Genomic DNA, 22,937 nt, shown 5'->3' with positions numbered 1-22,937 from the left:
TGAAAATTAAGTGAATTACTGACTAATGTATTTAATTACTAATATTTGTCACGTATACAAAAATCATTAAAACTGTACGTAAATCTTTTATTAAAAGTACAACATTTCCTTGCAAAGTAAATTAAAAACATTTTTTTTCTTTTATCGTGTGGGTTGTGAGGTGGAGTACCAATTTCATCACCCCTGGTGTCAGGGTTACTATTGAGCCGCCAAAGGACCCTGACATGGCTCATGTGACGACCCGGGACCAACTGCTTAACGTGCCCTCCGAAGCACGGATCATCTTACTTTCGGACAATCTGGTGATCAGCCAGTAATGTCCTAACCAAACTAGGGACCACAAAGTTGTTTTGTGATATGTCCCCACCGGGAATCGAACCCGGGACCTCCGGATCGTGAGCCCAACGCTCAACCACTGGACGACGGAGGTCGTTGAATTAAAAAACATTGAAAACATTGGACGTGGGAATTTATTTTTTACGAAATCGCAACGCAGGGTCGCATGAAGTCAGCTGGGCTAACCTTGAAAATGCTACCTGTCAGTTTTGAGCATACCTGGGGCCTGTTTAATAAAACTTACAATTGTAAATTACAACGACAATTTGGTGTTCATTACGTAGCTAATATGAAACTGCAAAATATTTGTGATCACAAACTCCGCAATGTACATCAAATTGTCATTGGAATTTACAATTGTAAGTTTTATTTAACAGGCCCCTGGTCTTCTTATAGCATGGTTTTACACAAACACTACACATTGACATTATCGTACACGCGCCTGTGTGTGTGACGTCTGACACCATACGATTCAAGTCTAAACTATGGTCGAGAGGGGGTGAGGTAAACCTAGCTCAGCGGCTGGTGGGGAGCGGAGAGTTGCCGTTCTATACGTAGTATTATTCCTTATTCTATGCCAGGAGTTTGAATTAATGTTTGGTTTATAGATAATTTATATCAAGTGGTTTCTAGAATCTGCTCGTCGCCTATTACATGAGACTTTACATAACGCGAGAGGAATGGGTGTGATAAGATAAGATAAGATAAGATAAGATATTTATTGCATTCCTGATGTTTTACAAAGGTCTTAAAAATAAAAGAAAGTACAAACAGGAACCCTGTAAGGGCACTACAACAGCTTAAAATTTAAAGAAAAAAGAGTAAAGATCATGTTAAAAAAATAAAATAAGAATAAAAGATAGCTACATTTACAATTATCAGTATTTCATAGATTCGTTAAAAAACTCATGCAGCGTATAGAATGCTTTTTCAGTTAAGTATTTTTTTAACGACAATTTAAAGAGATGTATTTTGTCTATTTCAGTTATGAATTTAGGTAATTTATTATATATTCTAACGGACATTGAGTGAGGGCCGGAGTCTACAAATTTTAGATGGGAAGGGAGTTTGGCCAGTGCGTTGCGAGGTCTTAAATGATTTGGTCGAGTATATTGGGGGAACATGTTCATGTTATTCCTAACGAAAATAGACATTTCGAGTATGTAGAGTGACGTTAAGGTTTCGATTCCATATTTAATAAAAAATGGTTTGCAGCTGGTCCTTTGTCCTGTGTACTGTGTACAGTGTACAGTGAGCAATATCATGTACCCACTTTAGAACCCTGTCGCACTATCATATTTGACATTTAATGTCTCTAAATAGACTTCGGACTCAGGTGGGCCGAAGTAAGGACAATTTGTTCAGGTGGGGTTTCTCGGATGGCTCGGACTTAAAGTGCAAGTGCGGCACTGTTCCCCAAACGATGGAACATCTTACATCGTGTCCTGCGTGCCCGAACACCTGTACGCAGGAGGATCTGATGAGCGCTGCAGATAGCGCCATACTTGTTGCCAAGTTTTGGGCCGATACAATTTAGTTTGCCATCGACACGATAAGAAGAATGAGACTTGGTTACAAAGTGTATAACATATTAGTACTCGTGACCGTACACCTACCATACATCTCTGCCTACCTCTTTGGGGGCACAGGCGTGATGTTATGTTTATAAACACTTACTCACATATCCTCATCTTAACTTGCCGCGTTACACGAAGGACAGTCTCACAGAGTGATTTTCGACGATGTCCCCATCGGGAATCGAACCCGGACCGCCAGATTGTGAGCCCAACCCTATCTAAATTGTATTAAAACGTATGTTTACGTTATGTTTTATTCTACTTCTAGCTTCATCAGCGGTTTCGGTAAAGATAAATCAAGTAGACTGTGGCATTGACAACACGCCTGAAGTATTAGTTGGTGATATTGAAATTGAGACTTATCCATGGCTGGGGATCCTTTATTACACAGGTAAAACCATGAAATAGAAGAAATATTGACCACAAAAAAAAAACATCTCGAGGTCCTCCGTGCTTCGGAAGGCACGTTAAGCCGTTGGTCCCGGCTGCATTAGCAGTCGTTAGTGACCATCAATCCGCACTGTCCATCCATAGGGAAGGCCCGTGCCCCGGCAGTGGGGACGTTAATGGGCTGGTGATGATGATGATGAAAAGAAAGAGGTTGGAAGGAACTTAGTCCTTCGGTCTTGGACTTAGCATGAAATAGTAGCAAATATTATACTTCAACTTCAACTTTCATTCATACTTCAACTTTGCACTCCACTCGTCCGTAAGCTTTACGACGCGCATAGCTCCCTGGTCCAGTGGTTGAGCGTTGGGCTCAGGTTCAGGAGTCCCGGGTTCGAATCCCGGTGGGGACATATACAACAATCACTTCGTCAGCCCTGATTGACTTCGTCAGACCAACGACTTAACGTACCTTCCGCAGCACGGTTCATCTTCCTTCGGACAATCGGGTTATCAGCCTGTAATGTTCTAACCAAACTAGGGAACACAAAGTGATTTTTGTGACATGCCCTCACCAGGATTTGAATCTGAGGCCGTGAGCCCACAGCTCAACCACTGGACCACGGAGGCCGTTACTTATTATTGTGTACATAGTCGTTACATGAGTCATGTCAGGGGCTTTTGGCGGCTCAATAATAACCCTGGTGGGTTGATGGGAATTGGAGATGTCCTTAGAAAAGGTTCAATACGATCTACTCTGAACCGGCGTGCGTGTATGAAGCGATTGATGAATGTGGAGGAAGCAAGAGAAGTGTGTCAGGATCGAAGCAAATGGAATTCTATAGTCTCTGCTTACCCCGGTGGGAAATAGGCGTGAGTTTATGTATCAATCAATCAATCAATCAATAATACTTTATTGCACAACGACATATACAAAGGACATAAACATACGAATAAAACATAAGCACAATAGGCGGCCTTATTGCTAAACAGCAATTTCTGCCAGGCAACCTTAGGGTGTATGTATGTGTATGTATGTGGGTTGATGGGGTTGGTAATCCAACCTCACACCACCACCACCATCAGTTTAAGAGCCACGCTCTTGTCGGTGCAGCATTTTCCATGCTACTTTTTTAGGGAAAAATAGGGCAGTGGTTTCCCTCTTGCCTTTCGCCCCGCAGTACTCTGTCTGACGCGAGTGGGATGGTGCCTAGTCTATCCAACCGCGCGCCAAACTCACGACCCACACATAATTTATTTATTTAGAAAGAAAGAAAGAAAATATTTATTTCCATATTGGACGCCACATTTACAAACTTACATTACAGAAATAAAAAAAAAAAATAGAAAAAAAAAACAAAGACAAATAATACAGACATTAAATACACAATGGAGGCGCCCAAAATAAAAAAAGGATCTCCCTGAGCATAATGCCGTGACACGTGCTTAGCACGGGCCGCGGCGCTGGTATTATGGGAGACCTATCGAACGTGAGCCACGGACACACCAAACTCAGTTACGTACCTACTTATATACAATAAAGAACACATACTATGATACTTACATAGATCATAATGCATTACTTATACTTGATATTATAGATATACAGGGTGTTAGTGACATCGTAACGAATACTGAGGGGGATGATTCAGACCACGATTCTGAGTTCATATCAAGTGGAATTTTCCGTCGCAAAATTCATGTTTTTTTTTTAGTTTTTTAAAATTATTTTCAATTCTATACTTTTGCGATGAAAAAATCCACTTGATATCATCTCATAATCATGGTCTCAATCATCCCTCAAAGTTTTCGTTACGATGTCACTAACACCCTGTATATTCCTATCTAAAATATATATGCAAAATGAATAAATAAAACTTACTTATAATAACAAAACTACTAATGAAAAGAATACATTATAATAGGTAAATTATTGATTATTTAATTATTAATTATTTTATTAGTCTCTAAATTATTTCAGTGGGTACTAGATGTTATGTTGTGTGTGTGTTCATACTTTGTTTTATAAAATATTTAATCGCATTTATGTATCGATATCGCATTGGGTATACCTGTAAAGATATTGTTTAAGAATTATGGAAATAAATAAATAAAATAAATAAATAAATAAAATTATGAAGACGTGTAACTGTGTAGTGTGAGTGTATGTAGAACGTTGCTATGTGTGCAAGTCTCAGCCTGCAATGTTTTCAGATGACGAAACTATGGACGGTATTCGTGCTGTGGTGCCAGTAGCGCTCATACAAGATGAATTCTGTGTCGGTGCGGCGGCAGAAGTTGCAATATTACCTGAGCAAAGCTTGCAGTATGTTCACTTTAACTTATATACAGGGTGTTAGGGACATCGTAACAAAAACTTTGAGGGATGATTCAGACCATAATTTTGAGTTGTCTTCAAGTGGAATTTTCCAATAAATAAAAAACGCTATTCATGAATTTTATTATTCCGGAAATTTTCAAAAATTTTCAAAAAAATATGTCCAACAGACCCAGCTGGATGTCATTGGATAGGTCTTCAAAAATAATATTTTTTTCAGACATAACGCTCGGGTCCTTCTCGGTGAAAGTTGGAACGATCTGGGGCGGCGCGTGCGCAGCTATCTCATACACCCCGAGTATGGGCCCACTTACAACACTATCGCACTGATACAACTTAAGGATCCAATACGGAATGGTAAGCATATTTGGATCATATAAAAAAAGAACACCGCCTACATTAACGATATGGCCAAACGTTGATTGAAATATCATTTAAAGTTGACGTTTCAAACAATGGTTAACTAAGTTGGCTATTTCATGAAATATGACCATTTCAAGAAATGGTCGAACATTCAATTCAATTCTAAGATTTGGCCACTATATATGTATAACATCATTTTAGGCAACAAAACCTCCATTTCATTCAATTAATTTTAATGGAAGAGACTTGCACAGGACCGGAAAGGATGGCGCGAAAGAGAGGAGGCCTATAGCCAGCAGTGGGTGGATACAGACTGAGTATAGATAGATAGATAGAATTTTAATCCGGATAAAAATTGAGCCCACAATTTTGACCACGGATTGAAACTAGCGAGTCTTGCGAGATTTAGTTAACAAAAGTCACTTCTGAATCAGAATCATTTATTCAACGTAATTATCATGTATAAACTTGTTGAAGGTCAATGTAACATTTTTGAATTTACGTCATTTCGCAAGGTGTTATCGCTGAGGAGAAGAAATGACAAGAAACTGCCACAGCAACACATCTTTTATATCAATCATTACAAGTTATTTAATAACTAGAGGAACACATTCAATACCAGACATTTTTATCATTTAGGTAATCATTAATCTTATAATAAGCTTTTTTACATAAAGTACATGTACTTATGTATCTTTTTACATAAATTCACATGATCTTTAAATTTATTTTCTGACAAATTAAAAATATTATCTAGTATTTTATTGTAAAAATGTATACATAACCCCAAAAAACGATGAATATAATTTACTTGATCTAGAATTTTGAATAGCAATTTTATTTTTATTCCCTGTATGGTATGCCCAATAAGGCGCTTACGGAGTTTTTGTGACGATAACAGTAACTATACTATACCTCTGCCTACCCCTTCGGGGATATATAAACTGCCTATATACGTCCCACTGCTGGGCACAGGCCTCCCCTCAATCAACCGGAGGGGGTATGGAGCATACTCCACCACGCTGCTCCAATGCGGGTTGGGGAGGTGTTTTTACGGCTAATAGCCGGGACCAACGGCTTAACGTGCCCTCCGAAGCACGGAATCATCTTACTTTTTCGGACAATCAGGTGATTCAAGCCTGAAAAGTCCTTACCAAATAAAGGACAGTCTCACAAAGTGATTTCGACAATGCCCCCATCGGGAATTGAACCCGGACCTCCAGATCGTGAGCCTAACGCTCTAACCACTAGACCACGGAGGCTGTTACCAACCCCTTCGGGGATATAGGCGTCATGATATGTTATGTTCCTTTTTGTTTCAGGTATAATATTCCACTTATGTCCACCTCCAGAGATACTGAGGGATCCGCAGTTTTATATTGTAAGGTTTAAAGACGGTAATGACTTTTGAAATGGTTTTTATAAATCGTATTTTTGACATATCAACAAAAACACTCCGGCCTCACTGACCTCCGTCACACCCCGGACACTTCATACAAACAACCCCGTTTTCCACAGACACTACACATTGACGTTATCGCACACGCGCATCTGTGTGTGTGAGACGTCTGACGCCTGAAGAATGAAGACTAAAGTAAGACCGAGGGGGGGGGGGGGGGGAGAAATAACCTGCCTCGGCCGCTGGTGGGGAGCGGAGAGTCACTGTTCTATACATAGCATTATCCTTATTCAATGCCTCCGCGGTTGGGCTCACGAGCCGGAAGATCGGGGCCGAGGGTTTGATTCCCACGTCGAACAAACACTTTGTGAGACTCTCCCTCGTTGGGTTAGAGCATTCCTAGCTAATTACGCGATTGTCCGAAAGTAAGATGATCTGTGGTTTGGAGGGCACGTTAACCCGGTCTCGGTTACTATTTACATGAGCACACTTGAATATGAAAAAAGAGAAATGCATTTCGGAGGTGGCCTAACCTGTATTGGGCTGGTTTTCCCTTCGAGTGTTGGGAGGTGAGACAGGCAGTTGCTTCTGGGAAAAACCGGACCTGTCAAATCTTCAGGTTAGGTAAGCGGACCCTGTGAAAAACGATAATGCTTGGGAGATGATGACTCTTGAGTAAGTATGTAGTCGTTACGTGAGCCATGTCAGGGGCCTTTGGCGGCTCAATAGTAACCCTGACACCAGGGTTGACGAGGTCTCTCATTGATCTCACAATCCACACGACGGAAGATCATAAATAGATTTCCGTTTATTGTAGACTATAATGATTTGAAGAAGGAAGTTATACCTATGCATTACGTGCCCCGGCGCATGTGTCGAGACTTCTACGTGGCTGCAAATGTAAGTTCCTTTTTGAAGATACCTTAAAGTATAGTTTGTATTTTCAAACTTAATGTATCCGTGGTAGCCTTGGCTATCGCGTTGGTCTAACAGTAAGCTTGGTGAGGTGTGGGTACTTAGTTCGTCTTACGATGGATTTTTGGCACCTTAGGTATATCTCGATCGCGGTCTAGTAGCCGGCCAATTTTTGCCAGGGCGAGAAAATCTGAAGTGAATGTTCGTCAGATTTACCTCTGGTTACCCCATTGGGATATAGTCTTGAGCTTAAGTTTTTTAGTTTATGTTAGAAGTAAAGACCGACTTCGGGAGTTGCACAAACACAATAAACATAAATAGTCTAATACGTCCTACTACTTTTTTTTTTTTTTTTATTTATTTTCTTTATATCCTTAATATAAATACATAGTTTGAATGATGCCGTTAAACCACAGAGGTTTGTCTCGGCACCTATAAACTTCTGGGCACAGGCCTCAATAGACCGATGGGGATATGGAGCATACTCCACCACGCTGCTCGTTATTCCAGCTGTACGCGGAGAAGATGCGACCACCTCACGTGGTCTGCGCAACTTCTATGGAGCACGACAACGTGTGTGTGTGGGAGGCGGGGGCGGTGCTGGTGTCGAGAGACGTGTGGGGACGCTGGCAGTTGGTGAGGACGTCTACTATGGCACGCTATGAGTGCGCCTGTGGCACGCTATGGGTGCACCTGTAGCATACTATGGGTGCGCCTATGGCACACCATGGATCTCTTACTATAATATATAGTATGACGTCTACTATGACACGCTATGGGTACGCCTGTGGCACGCTATGGGCGCGCCTGGATCTCTCACTCTATCAATATATTGTGTGGAGGCGCTGGAAGTTGGTAAGGACGTACCATCTTACAGATACATAGATAGACAGGGTGACGCGCTGGTACGCATTGGGTGCGCCTGTGGCACGCTATGGGTATACCAGTAATTTCAAATAAATGTATAAATGTTCACACCATTAAGTATGGCTGCTGTGTATTCTAGTACTCTGCGCATCCCATTAGGAATTACGCGCATGAGTTTGTTCTCTACAGCAACTTTGTGGGTTTTACTTTATGAGAGCTCTCTGCACTCCTTATTTGTCCGGCCAAGTAGGCACTTACCTTTGTTTCCAGCTAGGGTTTGGAGTGCGCGGCCCTGGGTGCGCGGGTCCGTCTCGCTACCTGGACATGTTGAGCTACTACCCCTGGATCCACTCCAGCCTGCATCAGCTCCAACGCCTCACCATCTCTAAGATACATCGGCATAAATACGTCTTGCGAAGTAAGCGCGCGCTCAATTTGTTTATATCAAAGCTTGTTTTTAGAAATATTAAGGGAAATCTACTCTACTGCGTGAACTGACTCGTAGTTTGACAACAACTTAAGAACATATTTTTCTCGGATTCGGATTAAATGCAGTGCGAAGCCGCTCTAAGTAGTACAATAAATATCACAAAGATAATTGTACGTCTACTACGTATTATTCAAACAAAAGATTATTATTTTTAGGGTTCCGAACCTCAAAAGGAACAATCAAGTTTCTAAATCGACGCAATCCAAGATACGGTCGTTTTAACCGTTAATATATCTACGTGTTCCCGAGTGGAGGAGCAGACGAACGGACAGCAAAGTGATCCCATAAGTGTTGCGTTTTTCTTTTTGAGGTTCGGAAGGATTATCGATACAATCTCAAGCTTTTTGAAATATTCCCAGAAAGCCCCCGGAACCGATTCTATTTGAATCAATATTTTTATTTGCAGCGTCTGCTGGCGCCTCCAGCCTCCAAAAGTTCGGCGATTGCAACATTGGACCAAATGAGAGCAAGTTGTACCGAGAATTCATTAAACTGAGGACGGATAACAACCAGTATCAATTCCTCACTTACAATGTAACTTTCATGCTAAATGAGCGGCATGTTATGATAGCCATTGTTTTAAGTTTAGAAAGAAAGAAAGAAAGAAAGAAACATTTATTATTTAGGACACCACAGACACGGATTACATATATATACATTATAATGACATCACATCAGAAGTCAACGCACACACGAAATATTTTCTATATAGTAGTATATAGTTTAGGCGGTTATTATCATAATTAAAACACATAATAACGGGTTCTTACCGCGTTCAAAGCAGGGATATGAGACTCCCGATATTTCGACACTGTTGCAAGAGCTATGATCACGGGATTACTGATGAGATTGGATTGGGGCAGACATATCTGTCTACCCTCTTTCTGAAAAAATACAAGGTGTTAGTGACACCGATATATAACGGAAACTTAAGGGATGATTCAAACCGTAATTCTGAGATGATATTAAGTGAAATTTTCCGTCACAAAAGTGTGGAACTGAAAATATTTTAAAAACACATTAAACGTTTGCGACGAATATACCATTGCACGCAAGCCGAACTAATTACACTTCATCAAGTTTTCTATTAGACCAACGGGGTAGGTGGTGAGCCGTATCGCCGCCTACAATGGTCGAGACAACTGTGTTAGTGAAAACTGCACTTAAGATTGCAAGTCTGGTACCGAGGTTCAAAGCGGCGCTCCTCGTTTGAGATGCGAGCCGGTGAAGCACAGAACCACTGTGACTACTAATACTTTAATATCCTATCATCATCATCATCACCAGCCCATTAACGTCCCCACTGCTGGGGCACGGGCCTTCCCTATGGATGGATAGGGAGATCGGACCTTAAACCACCACGCGGGCCCAGTGCGGATTGGTGGTTATTAACGACTGCTAATGCAGCCGGGACCAACGGCTCAATCAACAATTTCAAATTCAAAATCTTTATTTTCAGACTATTGTCCATAGATGTTAGTAACATAGTACTTAATCCTAATGTTAGTAGACTAATATTTATTTATGAAAACAAATTATGAAAATTAGAGTCGTCTAGCGGGAGGAGGTATGTGTGCGTGTAGTCGCAACCATCGCGCCATCAATGGCGACTCCCAGCGGTCCACCCACACACCCAGGATGCTGTTGGAATTTGAATGGAGTTTGAATTTTCAAAAGAACATTCGGTCTTGCGGAACAAGTGTCAAAAAGGCTATTATAGCGAGCCGCCAGTTTAACCTAATGTAGTCTTAAAATACCTCTGTTGGAAAAGCTATCTTCTTCCCGTTTTTCTTATGTGTGAGCATAGAATAAGGAATAATACTACGTAAAGAACGGCAACTCCAGCTCAACACCAGCGGAACTGATGGTTCACAAGATGTGCGCTAGATGGCGCTGTCCGTGACAGTAAGGAAGTCACAAAAAATGCTAATTTTCTTAATCATTTTGATTTTCTTCTCTAGATAAGCGTTTTAGCCATATCGCCGGCTACCCATGCTATGCGCTGCACGCCTTTATGTGTGTACTTTTATGTCCGTGTCGAGGCATGTGTTTTGCAAGGCATGCGGGACACATGCCTCGATACAGACAGCGAGGCATGTGACCCGCTGTGTGTGTGTTTAAATTTTATTCTTGACCCAGGGTAAATCCCGATATTTTTAGATGACGATTCAAGAAGCCATGGAGATTACGTGCATGACACTTGAGTTGGTGAACGCATCTGCCAGCTCCGAAATGAGAGTGAAACACTCTTGCCCGCGTAACAACTACGGTCCGGCGTGCCACTACTATAGAAGTACGTATTCAACATTATTTTGAAATACACACCTATACATAAACAGCCTATATACGTCCCACTACTGAGCACAGGCAGAGGAGCGCAGCGGTAAACACGCTCGGTCTGCGATTGTTGAAGTTAAGCAACTTTCGCAAAGGCCGGTCATAGGATGGGTGACCACAGAAAAAAAAAGTTTTCATCTCGAGCTCCTCCGTGCTTCGGAAGGCACGTTAAGCCGTTGGTCCCGGCTGCATTAGCAGTCGTTAATAACCATCAATCCGCACTGGGCCCGCGTGATGGTTTAAGACCCGATCTCTCTATCCATCCATAGGGAAGGCCCGTGCCCCAGCAGTGGGGACGTTAATGGGCTGATGATGATGATGACTGGGCACAGGCACAATAAGGAATAATACTACGTATAGAACGGTAACTCTCTGCTGCCCACCAGCGGCTGACCTCACCCCTCTTCGAACATAGTTTAGTCTTTTCATTCGTATGGCGTCAGACGTCACACACCAGATGCGCGTGTACGATAACGTCAATGTGACTACACATCGATCGATGTGTGAAACGAGATACTTTGTATGAAGTGTCCGGGGTGTCACGCTGCTCCCCGCGCACTGCGGGTTCCTATAAGGCTTCCGATTCTCCATTTGATGTACGGAACCGTGTGTATAATTAAAAAAAAAACAAAATTATTTATTCTTCAAAATTGGTTTACATAGCGCTTTTTGAACGTCAAAAATTAAATTACACACTATGTAACTAGCTGTAAAACTACTATCACATCGGAAGTTATATCGCCGAGGGAAAAACGTGGCCAGAAAACCTCCCAGCACAGGGTCCTACCCCGTTTTCCTTTCTTTTTTTAAGTCCAGTTTGTACCTCTATTACGTATAAAGTTAAATACTTAAATACGTACGTTTTTGCTTCACAGATTCCTATTTCGACATATCGGTATTTCTGATGTTCTCTGACGCTTGTACATTCGAAATGATCGTATATGGTATCGAGAAGAATATGACGCTGATGCACATAATGGAAGGGAAGTGGGAGGAAGGATCGTACTATAAAAACTTCATACAACAACGTGTCGAGTACAAAGGCCAAAGTTTTATGACAACATATGGGTAAGTTTCACTTTTTCTATGCCCAAACATCGCAATATATTATTACATTTGTTTACTAGTTTTACCTATATTAATAACTTTCTTTTTTTTTATTCTAACCTTAAGTATTTACGTATACATCTTTGCGATAATATTTGTCTATGTACACGTACACTCTAATTCTATTAAAATAATTTGGTATAGATTATAAAGTATATTTTGGAATTGAATTGGAATATATACACCATTAATACCATGGGAAGATGAAATAACAGACTACTTGCAATCCCCGAATCAGTTATGCTTACCCCTAAAAGCTGTAAGTCCTACGGAAATTATTCGAGAGATCAAAGCTCTGCCACCAAAGAAAGCACCAGGATATGACCTATTGGATTCCGTATTGCTAAACAACCTTCCATATAAAGGTATAATGTTCTTAGTGATGCTTTTCAATGCCTGCCTAAGACTCTCCCACTTCCCACTTCAGTGCTCAAGTTGTAATGATACTTAAACCTGGTAAACCTTTAGAAGAAGCCTCGTCCTACAGACCAATTAGCCTCTTGCCTTTGGTTGGCAAGCTGCTTGAAAAAATTATCCTCAATAGGATTCGTCCTCACCTAGACACCATCCTTCCTGGGCATCAATTTGGATTCAGGCAGCAGCATGGCACCATTGAGCAGGTACATCGGTTGACAGATACTATTAGCCAAACACTGGAAAACAAGAAATACTGCTCGGCGGTATTCCTCGACGTCAGCCAGGCCTTCGATAGGGTATGGCATAACGGACTCCTGTTTAAGATAAAAAAGTATCTACCTCACTCTTTCTTCTTCTTACTGAAAAGCTACTTGGACCAACGCTGTTTTGAAGTGAAATTTAACAACATCACGTCAGATTTGCACGAAATCAAGTCAGGTGTCCCTCAGGGGAGTATTTTGGGGCCAGTGCTATACCTCATCTTCACAGCTGACATACCAACAGATGACAAAACTTTCATTGCTACATATGCTGACGACACTGCAATATTGTCAGTGCACACCAACCCAGAGATTGCTTCAGCAAATCTGCAGAAGCACGTATATGATATTGAGAAGTGGTTAAAGATTTGGAGAATAAAAGCGAACCAAAACAAATCTGCACATGTCACCTTCACTCTAAGGAAAGGAAACTGTCCCCCAATTACTCTAAACGGTGAACAAATTCCACACGAAGATACTGCAAAATACCTTGACATGCACCTGGACAGAAGGCTAACTTGGCAAAAACATATCTGGAGTAAAAGAAAAACCCTGGACACAAAGCTGAGAAGCATGTACTGGCTGATCGGTAAAAAGTCTCAGTTAACCAACGAAAGCAAATTGCTAATATACAAAACCATATTGAAACCGGTTTGGACATATGGAATTGAACTCTGGGGAACAGCAAGCAACAGTAATATTGATATCTTGGAAAGGTTCCAGACTAAAGCTATGAGAACCATGTTTGACATCCCTAAATGCATCCACAATAAATACATCCTGCAAGATTTGAAGCTACAAACTGTGAAACAAGAAATCGCTACCCGTAGCCAAAACTACCAGAAAAAACTAACTTGTCATGTCAACTCTCTGGCTGCTGACTTATCGGGGTCCGGAAGTATTGTTTACTCAAGACTTAAGAGAAACAGTGTTTCATCTTTAATAAACAGATTTCCTGCTGAAAAGTGAGACCGATCAGTGGATCATTTCTCACCGCTACAAAGACCAAATACAGGAGAAACCAAACAAAGAAGCAGCTAAATGTCCATGATGACAGATTGCTGTGTTGAGCAGGATACATAAAAGAGAAAAAAAAAAAAATAAAAAAATACCATGTTTATGAAATACGATGTTCGTGCGTCACCCAACAGGGTCCACATAATATCAGCGTCGTGGTTCACGCCGCGACTTGTGCTGAGTGAGGCCCTTTTATCTCAGGACGTCCACCACCACCTTATGGTCATTTCGACAAACATCCGTCTTGCTTTTTTGTAATTGTTTTAGTGGAAATTTGATATGATGTTGTTGTCTTTTTTTGTGTGTGGCGTCCTTTTATAATAAACTTTTTCTATTCTATTCTATTCAATACGTATAAGCTCACAACTGGTATAGTCAGAGGTTTCTGTAAAAAATACTTTCATATAGGTAAAGGACGACGCCCTGAGCCGAGGTTCGCGCCCAACAGGGCACCGTCAGGCCTGTTGTCTTAAACGTTGTATCGGGTCGCCATTTGTCCGGCGATGTAGTTAATGCCATCTGCGGCAAACCTACAATAAGTCACGTCAAAAACAAAATGTTTTATTGTGTACAAATAAATAATTTTTGATGACAGATTTGAACCATTGGAACCAGCTCGGTGGCTCCCTAGTTATGACGTATGGTCCACCACTGAGGTTTACAACGGAACCACGTCCAGGACTACGGAACCACCAAATCGAGATGCGACCGGAGCATGTAAGCATCATACATTATGCATCTGTCGTGGCCAGTACTTAGAATTCATAGTTTCATGATGTGTTCGACCATTTCATGAAATAGCCAACTTAATTAAACACATAATAACGGGTTCTTACCGCGTTTAAAGAGTAGGGCTATGAGACTCCCGATATTTTTACGTCATAATCATAATCATATCATTTATTGCGTTCCACATGGTAGGAGGTTAGTAATATAAGGTAAGTAACACATATGGAACCGGATTGGGCACAGCAATTTAAAGGAGAGTTACAGCAATTTTTCCCCCCGTCCCGTTTTTACTCCCGATATATTTACTTTAAACGCGGTAAGAACCCATTATTATGTGTTTTAATTATGATAATAACCGCGTAAACTTAAAATAATGTATAGCCAACTTAAGTTGACCATTGTTTGAAGTGTCAACTTTAAATGATATTTCAATCAACATTTGGCCATATCATTAATGTAGGCGGTGTCCATGTTCTGTGGTGTAATAAAAATGCGAATACTCGATTCATTTCTTAGGTTCAAAATTATTTTACCTAATCGATATGGAAATATGTACAATTACATTGATTCATTGATTATAATATCATATAATCGACACCAGTTCGACTACCGGTGGATAATGTTACTAATTATACGATATCATTGCCAACGATTGGCCATATCATGAATTAATTATGCATTTAGTTGCTCATATCGTTAAACGTATCGCTCTTAGCGATAAGGCCGCCTTTGCCCACCTTAGAATAAGTTTATCCTGTGAATGTTTTGCGAATTTGTGTGCAATAAAGTGTTTTATTATAATTATTTGTATGTCGTTTCCATATCTCGGGCCTATGGAGTCCCGGACTTTTGGAAGGCGTGCGTGGGGCCGAAGCCAACACGTAGAGGCCCCTTAAGACACTTTAAATGTGATGTGACATATTATTACATAGTCGTTACATGAGTCATGTCAGAGGTATTTGGCGGCTCAATAATAATCATGATACCAGGGTTGATGATGAGGTTGAAAATCCACCTCACAACTCACACGATAGAAGATTTGTTTTTTATATTTTATGTGTTTTTTACAGCCACCACCCCGAAAGCGGCGCCGTTGCCCAATGCGCCTGCGCCGACGAGACGTTGGAAAGGTAAAAACACTCGGCCTTCGTCGAAACCGCCAAAGACAGTCCCAGCGAAGTATACCGAATCTGAAGAGGAGGAGGTCATAGAAACGACCACCACTACTAGGCGAAGGAAACGACCAGGTGGTCGATAATGGCCCCGATTCCAGCAGAATCATATTATTTCTACAGTATGTTTAAAGTAAAGATAGTGTAAGTAGTGATGTTAATTTTTTTTTGTTTTGGTTTTCCCCGAAGGGTAGGGCAAAGGGAACTATGCCCATACAGCCATGTCTTACGTATTTTTTTCTTGATGTTTAATGAAATGATGAAAGGTGATGATGATGAAACCTAAGCCCCCACCCTCGGAGTAGACTCCTACTCCGAACCCTAAACGAAGTAACTCAAAAGTCCGCATAAACTTTCGAGTTATAAAACGGCTTCTTGGCACGAAGCGAAAATAGGCAGATACACTTTGTTTATTGAACACTCCGATATAATAACACTCGCGAATGTCTTCCAACTAACTTAATGCGATCATTAACCACAAAACACCGTAGTGATGTTCAGTTTAATAGATAATATTTCTAAAAAAAAAAAAAAATTTATATTTTTATCGAACAACTAGATTCATTTGGTTAGTAACAAACTTAAGAAAAAAGTAAATTATCTTAAATATCGATAAAGTTTTATTGATCTTAAAGTCGATCAGTGGACAATCTCCAGTGTCGGCTACCGCCCTCAGGACGCTGTTGCTGCTACCGCGCAGTCTGCGCATCAACGATGCTGATTGCTTTTCTAAAGTTTTGTTCAAAAGGAGCTCGGTGGCGCAGCGATAAACGCGCTCGGTCTGCGATTGTTGAAGTTAAGCAACTTTCGCAAAGGCCGGTCATAGGATGGGTGACCACAAAAAAAAAGTTTTCATCTCGAGCTCCTCCGTGCTTCGGAAGGCACGTTAAGCCGTTGGTCCCGGCTGCATTAGCAGTCGTTAATAACCACCAATCCGCACTGGGCCCGCGTGGTGGTTTAAGGCTCGATCTCCCTATCCATCCATAGGGAAGGCCTGTGCCCCAGCAGTGGGGACGTTAATGGGCTGGTGATGATGATGACGATGATTATATTATTTACAACAAACATGGTTTTTGTGGAACGTGGCTAGGAAAATCCCTTATTGGGGTACAGCCGTGAGATGAGGCCCCGGGTTCGAATCCCGGCGGGGACATATCACAGAAATCACTTTGTGGTCCCTGGTTTGGTTAGGACATAACAGGCTGATCACCTGATTGTCCGAAAGTAAGATGATCCGTGCCTCGGAAGGCACGTTAAGCCGTTGGTCCCGGTTACAATTTACTGATATAAGTACGTAGTCGTTAAGTACTTATACAAGAAAAAAAAAACAGGCTACTTTATTAACTCCTCTGTATCTTCCATAGATAGATAAAATACTTTATTGAGCACAATGGACACAAAATACAGGGATAAGGACAACATATACAGAAAAGCACAACAGGCGGCCTTATTGTTCATGCGGCAATTTCTTCCAGGCAACCTTTGGGTACAGGAAAAATTTGTGTAAGTATAATAGTTTAAGGAAAGCAAATTTTCTGTTAAAAACTGTTTTGCTTTTAGGACAGTACAATTTTTAAAGAAACAAAATCTTTGCTACTGCGTTATACCATGGGTGTAATAAGCCCTTTAGCGCGCTTATCTGCCAGGGTCTGCCCGTTTAAGTGGTGGTGGGTCTACTATGTCGTAGTATCTGAGTCCGGTGCCGGTGGTAGTGGTGTCGGAGCCGGTGGTGGTAGACCGTTCTGTCGTCGTCGACTCATAGCTCGGCCACGGTGTCTTGAAGTACCTGTCACATAATAAGATAGATAAATGCATCATCATCATCAGCCGTACGACGCCCACTGCTGGGCATAGGCCTCCCCCAAGCATCTCCACGACGATCGGTCCAGCGCTACCTGCGTCCAGCGGCTTCCCGCGACCTTCACCAGATCGTCGGTCCACCTTGTAGCGGGCCTACCCACTGAGCGTCGTCCGACACGTGGTCGCCATTCTAGAACTTTTCCACCCCAGCGGCCATCGGTTAAAGTCAGTTAAATGCATAGTAACGCTTAAATCGCCTCCGTGGTCCAGTGGTTGAGCATTCGGCTCACGATCCGGAGGCCCTGGGTTCGAATCCCGGTGGAGACATGACAAAAATCACTTTGTGATTCCTAATTTGGTTAGGACACACAGGCTGATTACCTGATTGTCCGAAAGTAAGATGGTCCGTGCTTCGGAAGGCAAGTTAAGCAGTTGGTCCCGGTTACTACTTAATGATGTAAGTATGTAGTCGTTATATGAGTCATGTCAGGGGCCTTTGGCGGCTCAGTAATAACCTTGTCACCAGGGTTGATGAGGTTGGTAATCTACCTCACAACCCACACGATAAGAAGAAGATCATCTTATCGTCCGAAAAAGTAAGCTTCGTGCTTCGGAGGGCACGTTAAGCCGTTGGTCCCGGCTATTAGCAGTAAAACACCTGCACCAACCCGAAGTGGAGTAGCGTGGTGGAGTATGCTCCATACCCCCTCCGGTTGATAGAGGGGAGGCCTGTGCCCAGCAGTGGGACATATATAGGCTGTTTACGTTATATATGCTATGTCTAAAGTATAACTAATTGAAAAGATCCACAATCACCAGTTAAGGTTGACCCCTAGAAAGGACAGGTCCTTGGTAGATTTAGTAACAACAGGGCGTTTTCTACTCCAAACGTTGGTCCTCTCCATTGCTTTCTTGGGATCTATGAACTTCGGCTGTCTTCCATAAGCTGAAATAAAACAGTATAGAGTCATCGAAGAACATTACACTCCACACGAAAAATGTTGTAGAGGTTTTGTTTTTTTTTCGACGTGCTTATTGTAGATTTGCCGCAGATGGCATTAACTACTTGGCCGGACAAATGAGGAGCGCTGAAGGCTCTCACCCGCTACAACGTTTAAAACGACAGACCTGAGTGTGCCCACTTGGGCGCGAACCTCGGCTCAGGGCGTCGTCTGGGAGAAAAAATATTTGAAAGAATTAATCGACCCTAGTGGGTCGATAGCGATAAGCGCTGATTGAGGGAAATCGTCGACCACGCCGGCGGGGTCGGTATCGGGGTCCTGAAGTGGTGTCGCGAGCTGATTGGCCGCCTCTATGGCTAGACTTCGTAGCGGTTGCAATTACAATTCTTATTATAGAGAGATGCCGCGGGAGCATAACCGATGGTACCGCAATATGCACAAAACGAGCATATTTACATGAAGCTAACCTATTATAAATCTTTTCACATCATTCATTGCTTCTTCGGTATCGCGCAACCGCGACTAGAGCTTGTGTTACTACGCAATGAACGGCTGCACATGAAAACGACCTTGAGATGGTAGGATTCTTGAAGTTGTATATACGATTATGATCGTTTTGTGCATATTTCATTCCCATTGGCAATGCTCTGCTGTAGGTATGTCTCTGTAATAAGAAATCTGTGGTAGGTACCTAATGTGTTATTTTACCTGCCACCCTGACAATCGCCGATACAGCAAAGTACACTTCCACATAGAAGTCTATCTGGAGGACGTCGAGCTCATGACACATACGGTTTTCTCCGAAACACCATCGGCGAAGGTACAGAAATGGCGTGTTGCTGCCGCCAACTAGATAATCCACGTCGAAAGTTACGCATGAATACTCTACGTGGGCGTAAAGGGTTACCTGTAATTAAAAAAATAAAAATAAAAGGCATAATGATTTTGTTACCCGCATAACTAGGACCAATTTGCAAACAATGACGAAAAGTGACACAGTTCTAATCGAATAAATGTATGATGGGATTGATATGTAACTTTCTTGTCACATACTTGTCACATTACTGTTTGACCTTCCAACCCGCGAAGGGATAACCAGCCCAATACAGGTTAGGTCACATACCTCAGAAAATGCATTTCTCGAGAATGTGGGTTTCCTCACGATGTTTTCCTTCACCGCTGAGCACGTGATAATTATTTATGATCCAAAAATGAGTTCGAAAACAAATTCGATAATCATTGGTTTAGGCCTGTGCTGGATTCGAACCAAAGTGAAAGGCAAGCGTTCTACCAACTGGGCTATCACGATTCCTAAAAAGAAAGTAAAAAAAGGAAAAAGAGAAGTGTAATCTCACATTATACTTGATATTCTTGAAATCGAAGCACGGCATTACAGTGACATTGGTCATATCAGTGTAAATCTCTGTCGTCATTTCTTCCACATCACACGGGCCGAACCTTTGGATCGTTGACGCTGCTGTTAAAAAAAAGCTGGTCAAATTGAGTCCGACTGGCTCACCGAGGGTTCCGAAGCTGTTGACCTCAGCTGTTGACTATTGTCTCCATACATCGAAAAAGGTCGATTTTCCAACTGCAAAAAGTTATTTTTGCAGTTGTTTTTTACCGACTTCAAAAAAGGAGGAGGTTCTCAATTCGACCGTATATTTTTTTTATGCTTGTTCGCGGATAACTTCGTCGTTTATGAACCGATTTTGAAAATTCTTTTTTGGCGGCGAGGGTGTGCTGCCGCCAAAGGATGTTTTCGGGGTACCGAACTGAGCATAGTACCCCGCTAGCCACAAGTTGGTAGTGTGACTAGGGATCGACGATCCAACAGTATTGTGTTGGAAGTTGTATATATACGTCTTGCCGTGAAAACTTCGATACCGCGTTTCAGGACTGCTTGAAGACTGCATTATTGAATGTGGCGCCATCTGTTGCATGTGAGCGGAACTAGGTGGCCAACTAGTTGGGTCCGCTACATCACTCCCCCCCTCAGACCGGAGGTCGATTCAAGTGCTTCAGTGCCCTTCAGGAATGCCGTGTTGCCTGTAATCCCAGTGAGTCGGGAAGAGGTGTGTACGGCGTGAGTTGTGCTCCTATCCACGGTGAGTCGGGATGGGGAGCTGCTCCTATCCGCGGTGAGTCGGGATTGTGGAGCCGGCGACTGGCGTGAGGCGAGAAGGCGGCCTACCACGTGGAGCGCGTGCTCGACAGCGTGGTGTGGCAGTGGACCTCATGTGTTGTGTCGCTGTTGCGTGCGGAGTGCCAGGTCCAGGCAGCTTGGGCAGCTGGTCATGGAACTGTAGATGCTCCGAAGTCCTGGTGTGGAGTGTCAGATGTCCAGGCAGCGTCGTAGGCGGCTGGCAGGTGGACGTGCTGATGATGCTCCGACTGAAGGCTGATGATGAACGCCTGTTGAGGGTTGATGCGGGGTGATTGATGCTGGTGGCGGATGATGCAGGTGAGACGCAGTTGACTCCGACTCCCAGAAGGTGTAGGCAGGAAGTGTTCTGTCGAGGGTCACCAGTTTGGCGGCGAGGGTGTGCTGCCGCCAAAGGATGTTTTCGGGGTACCGAACTGAGCATAGTACCCCGCTAGCCACAAGTTGGTAGTGTGACTAGGGATCGACGATCCAACAGTATTGTGTTGGAAGTTGTATATATACGTCTTGCCGTGAAAACTTCGATACCGCGTTTCAGGACTGCTTGAAGACTGCATTATTGAATGTGGCGCCATCTGTTGCATGTGAGCGGAACTAGGTGGCCAACTAGTTGGGTCCGCTACACTTTTTTTTATTGCTTTTTAGTTTTGCGTTTGAAGTCGGTATTTTTTTGGTAAAAATGTTTTGTAGTTATCGTAAACGTAACGTCAATGGGTAGTGTCTGTGTAAAACGAGGTGTTTTGTATGAAGTGTCCGGGGTGTAAAGGAAGGTCTTTAGAGGTTGATTTAGAAACTTATTTTTTACAGATTCAAGGGACCCGCTGGCATAAGTATTAGATGTTAATTTTAACTTGAAACTTCCCAGGGGGCCCAAAGAAAAAGTTTGACAGACAGATGGACAACAGAATGATTGAAGGGTTCCTTGAGGTTAGGTTTTTGCGATTACGAATTTAGTTGATAAATTAACTTCAGAACGCGCGGTTGACGAGTCCGACCCGCCCTTGCTCGGCTTGTTCATAACATCATGAGCTTACTTCTCCTCATGACGAGATGTGAAGGTCCCAGCCTAGTGATAGCAGCCCTGCCGATTCTGGCGATGCTGGTCTTCACCCAGCTGTGGTACATGCCGTAGTCGATGAACCGAGCTGGCTCCGAGCACCCGGGGCCATAAACTCCGAAACCCAGCTGGAACATGATACATTTTATAGAGGAGTAACTTAGATTCGTTTATAAAGAACATCATAGAAGGAAGAATTGAAGGAAAGAGGAAGGGGTAGACCTATATAACAATTAAAAACTATGATTTATTGGCAAATGCATAGTAAAAAGAATTGTTGCTTGAATAATGTTGCTACCTATATTGCTTATCTTTATTACGATCAGAATAATAACGGGTGGAAGATTGTGTTGTGCCTGGGTGTATAAGCAAGGGTGATCATTTATACCCAAAAACAAAGTAAAAGATGTATGTCTGTTATCCATGAAATCAGAAGCTAAACGAAGGCACCAATGTGCAGCGCCACCTGTATTTTGACCTGGGAATGTGGCCTGGAAATCTAGAAACTACTCACCAGTAGCCACCGTCCCCCCTGGTAGACGACCAGCACAGTGCCGCTCCTCCACACACAGGCTATCCTGTCCAATGCCTTCGCACAAGCTGAGTGTGTCGGCCATAATCTCTGCTGGACCAACTGGAACCACATCCATACAAAGTGTTAGTGACACCGTAACGAAAACTTTGGGTGATGATTCATACCCTGACCCTGAGTTGATATCAAGTAGAATTTCCTGTCGGAAAATTTATAAAAAAAAATTGTTTTCGTATTTTTACAGTCTCATTAATTTGTGCTAAAGCACACAGCTGCATGGATCCCTAAAATTAAAAAAAAAAAAAAAACAAATTATTAAAAACCCTTAATGTATAACAATTATGTATTCCTTACTTTTTAGGCATTAGACAGATTGTACAAAAACTATTTTTTGATATTACATAACATAACATAAATAGCCTATATACCTCTACATCCCATTGCTGGGCACAGGCCTCCCCTCAATCAGCCGGAGGGGGTATGGAGCATACTCCACCACGCTGCATCACTGCATACACACTACATGCAATGGATATTATTAGGTATATTGCATTTTTAGAACACCTCCACTAACCCGCAGTCGAGCAGCGTGGTGGAGTATGCTCTATATCCCCTTCGGTGGAAGGGGAGGCCTGTGCCCAGCAGTGAAACGTATATAGGCTGTTTATGTTATGCCTGTTTTTTTTTTGCTTGAGTGTGATTCATATCTCC

The 22,937-nt window shown here is 42.3% G+C and overlaps 3 protein-coding genes across 4 annotated transcripts in view; 2 read left to right on the top strand and 1 right to left on the bottom strand.

Annotated features, from left to right (window-relative positions):
* The window catches only part of LOC126377581 (probable phytanoyl-CoA dioxygenase), a 103,516-nt gene extending 83,955 nt beyond the window's left edge, over positions 1-19,561 (top strand). The window contains exon 10 of the transcript XR_007567869.1: positions 19,547-19,561. The gene's annotated coding sequence lies outside the window, so the exon portion shown is untranslated. The remainder of the gene's footprint in view (positions 1-19,546) is intronic.
* Positions 4,505-15,797, top strand: LOC126377481 (uncharacterized). The gene is made up of 11 exons (XM_050025213.1): positions 4,505-4,626; positions 4,859-4,995; positions 6,324-6,398; positions 7,218-7,300; positions 7,826-7,951; positions 8,453-8,600; positions 9,079-9,206; positions 10,833-10,965; positions 11,885-12,077; positions 14,406-14,527; positions 15,610-15,797. Exons 1-11 carry the CDS (start codon positions 4,505-4,507, stop codon positions 15,795-15,797), a joined length of 1,455 nt encoding a protein of 484 aa, XP_049881170.1.
* The window catches only part of LOC126377553 (uncharacterized), an 81,353-nt gene continuing 75,460 nt past the window's right edge, over positions 17,045-22,937 (bottom strand). For both annotated transcript variants that reach the window (XM_050025348.1, XM_050025349.1), the window contains 6 exons: positions 22,209-22,328; positions 21,672-21,822; positions 19,829-19,950; positions 19,182-19,380; positions 18,328-18,457; positions 17,045-17,497 (listed from right to left, as the gene is read on the bottom strand). In XM_050025348.1, coding sequence (XP_049881305.1) covers positions 17,347-17,497; positions 18,328-18,457; positions 19,182-19,380; positions 19,829-19,950; positions 21,672-21,822; positions 22,209-22,328 — 873 coding nt within the window. In that variant the 3' untranslated portion in view covers positions 17,045-17,346. The remainder of the gene's footprint in view (positions 17,498-18,327; positions 18,458-19,181; positions 19,381-19,828; positions 19,951-21,671; positions 21,823-22,208; positions 22,329-22,937) is intronic.

This window comes from Pectinophora gossypiella, chromosome 23 (assembly GCF_024362695.1).
Source record: "Pectinophora gossypiella chromosome 23, ilPecGoss1.1, whole genome shotgun sequence".
NCBI lineage: Eukaryota > Metazoa > Arthropoda > Insecta > Lepidoptera > Gelechiidae > Pectinophora > Pectinophora gossypiella.
This window is presented reverse-complemented; position numbering and strand designations above follow the sequence as displayed.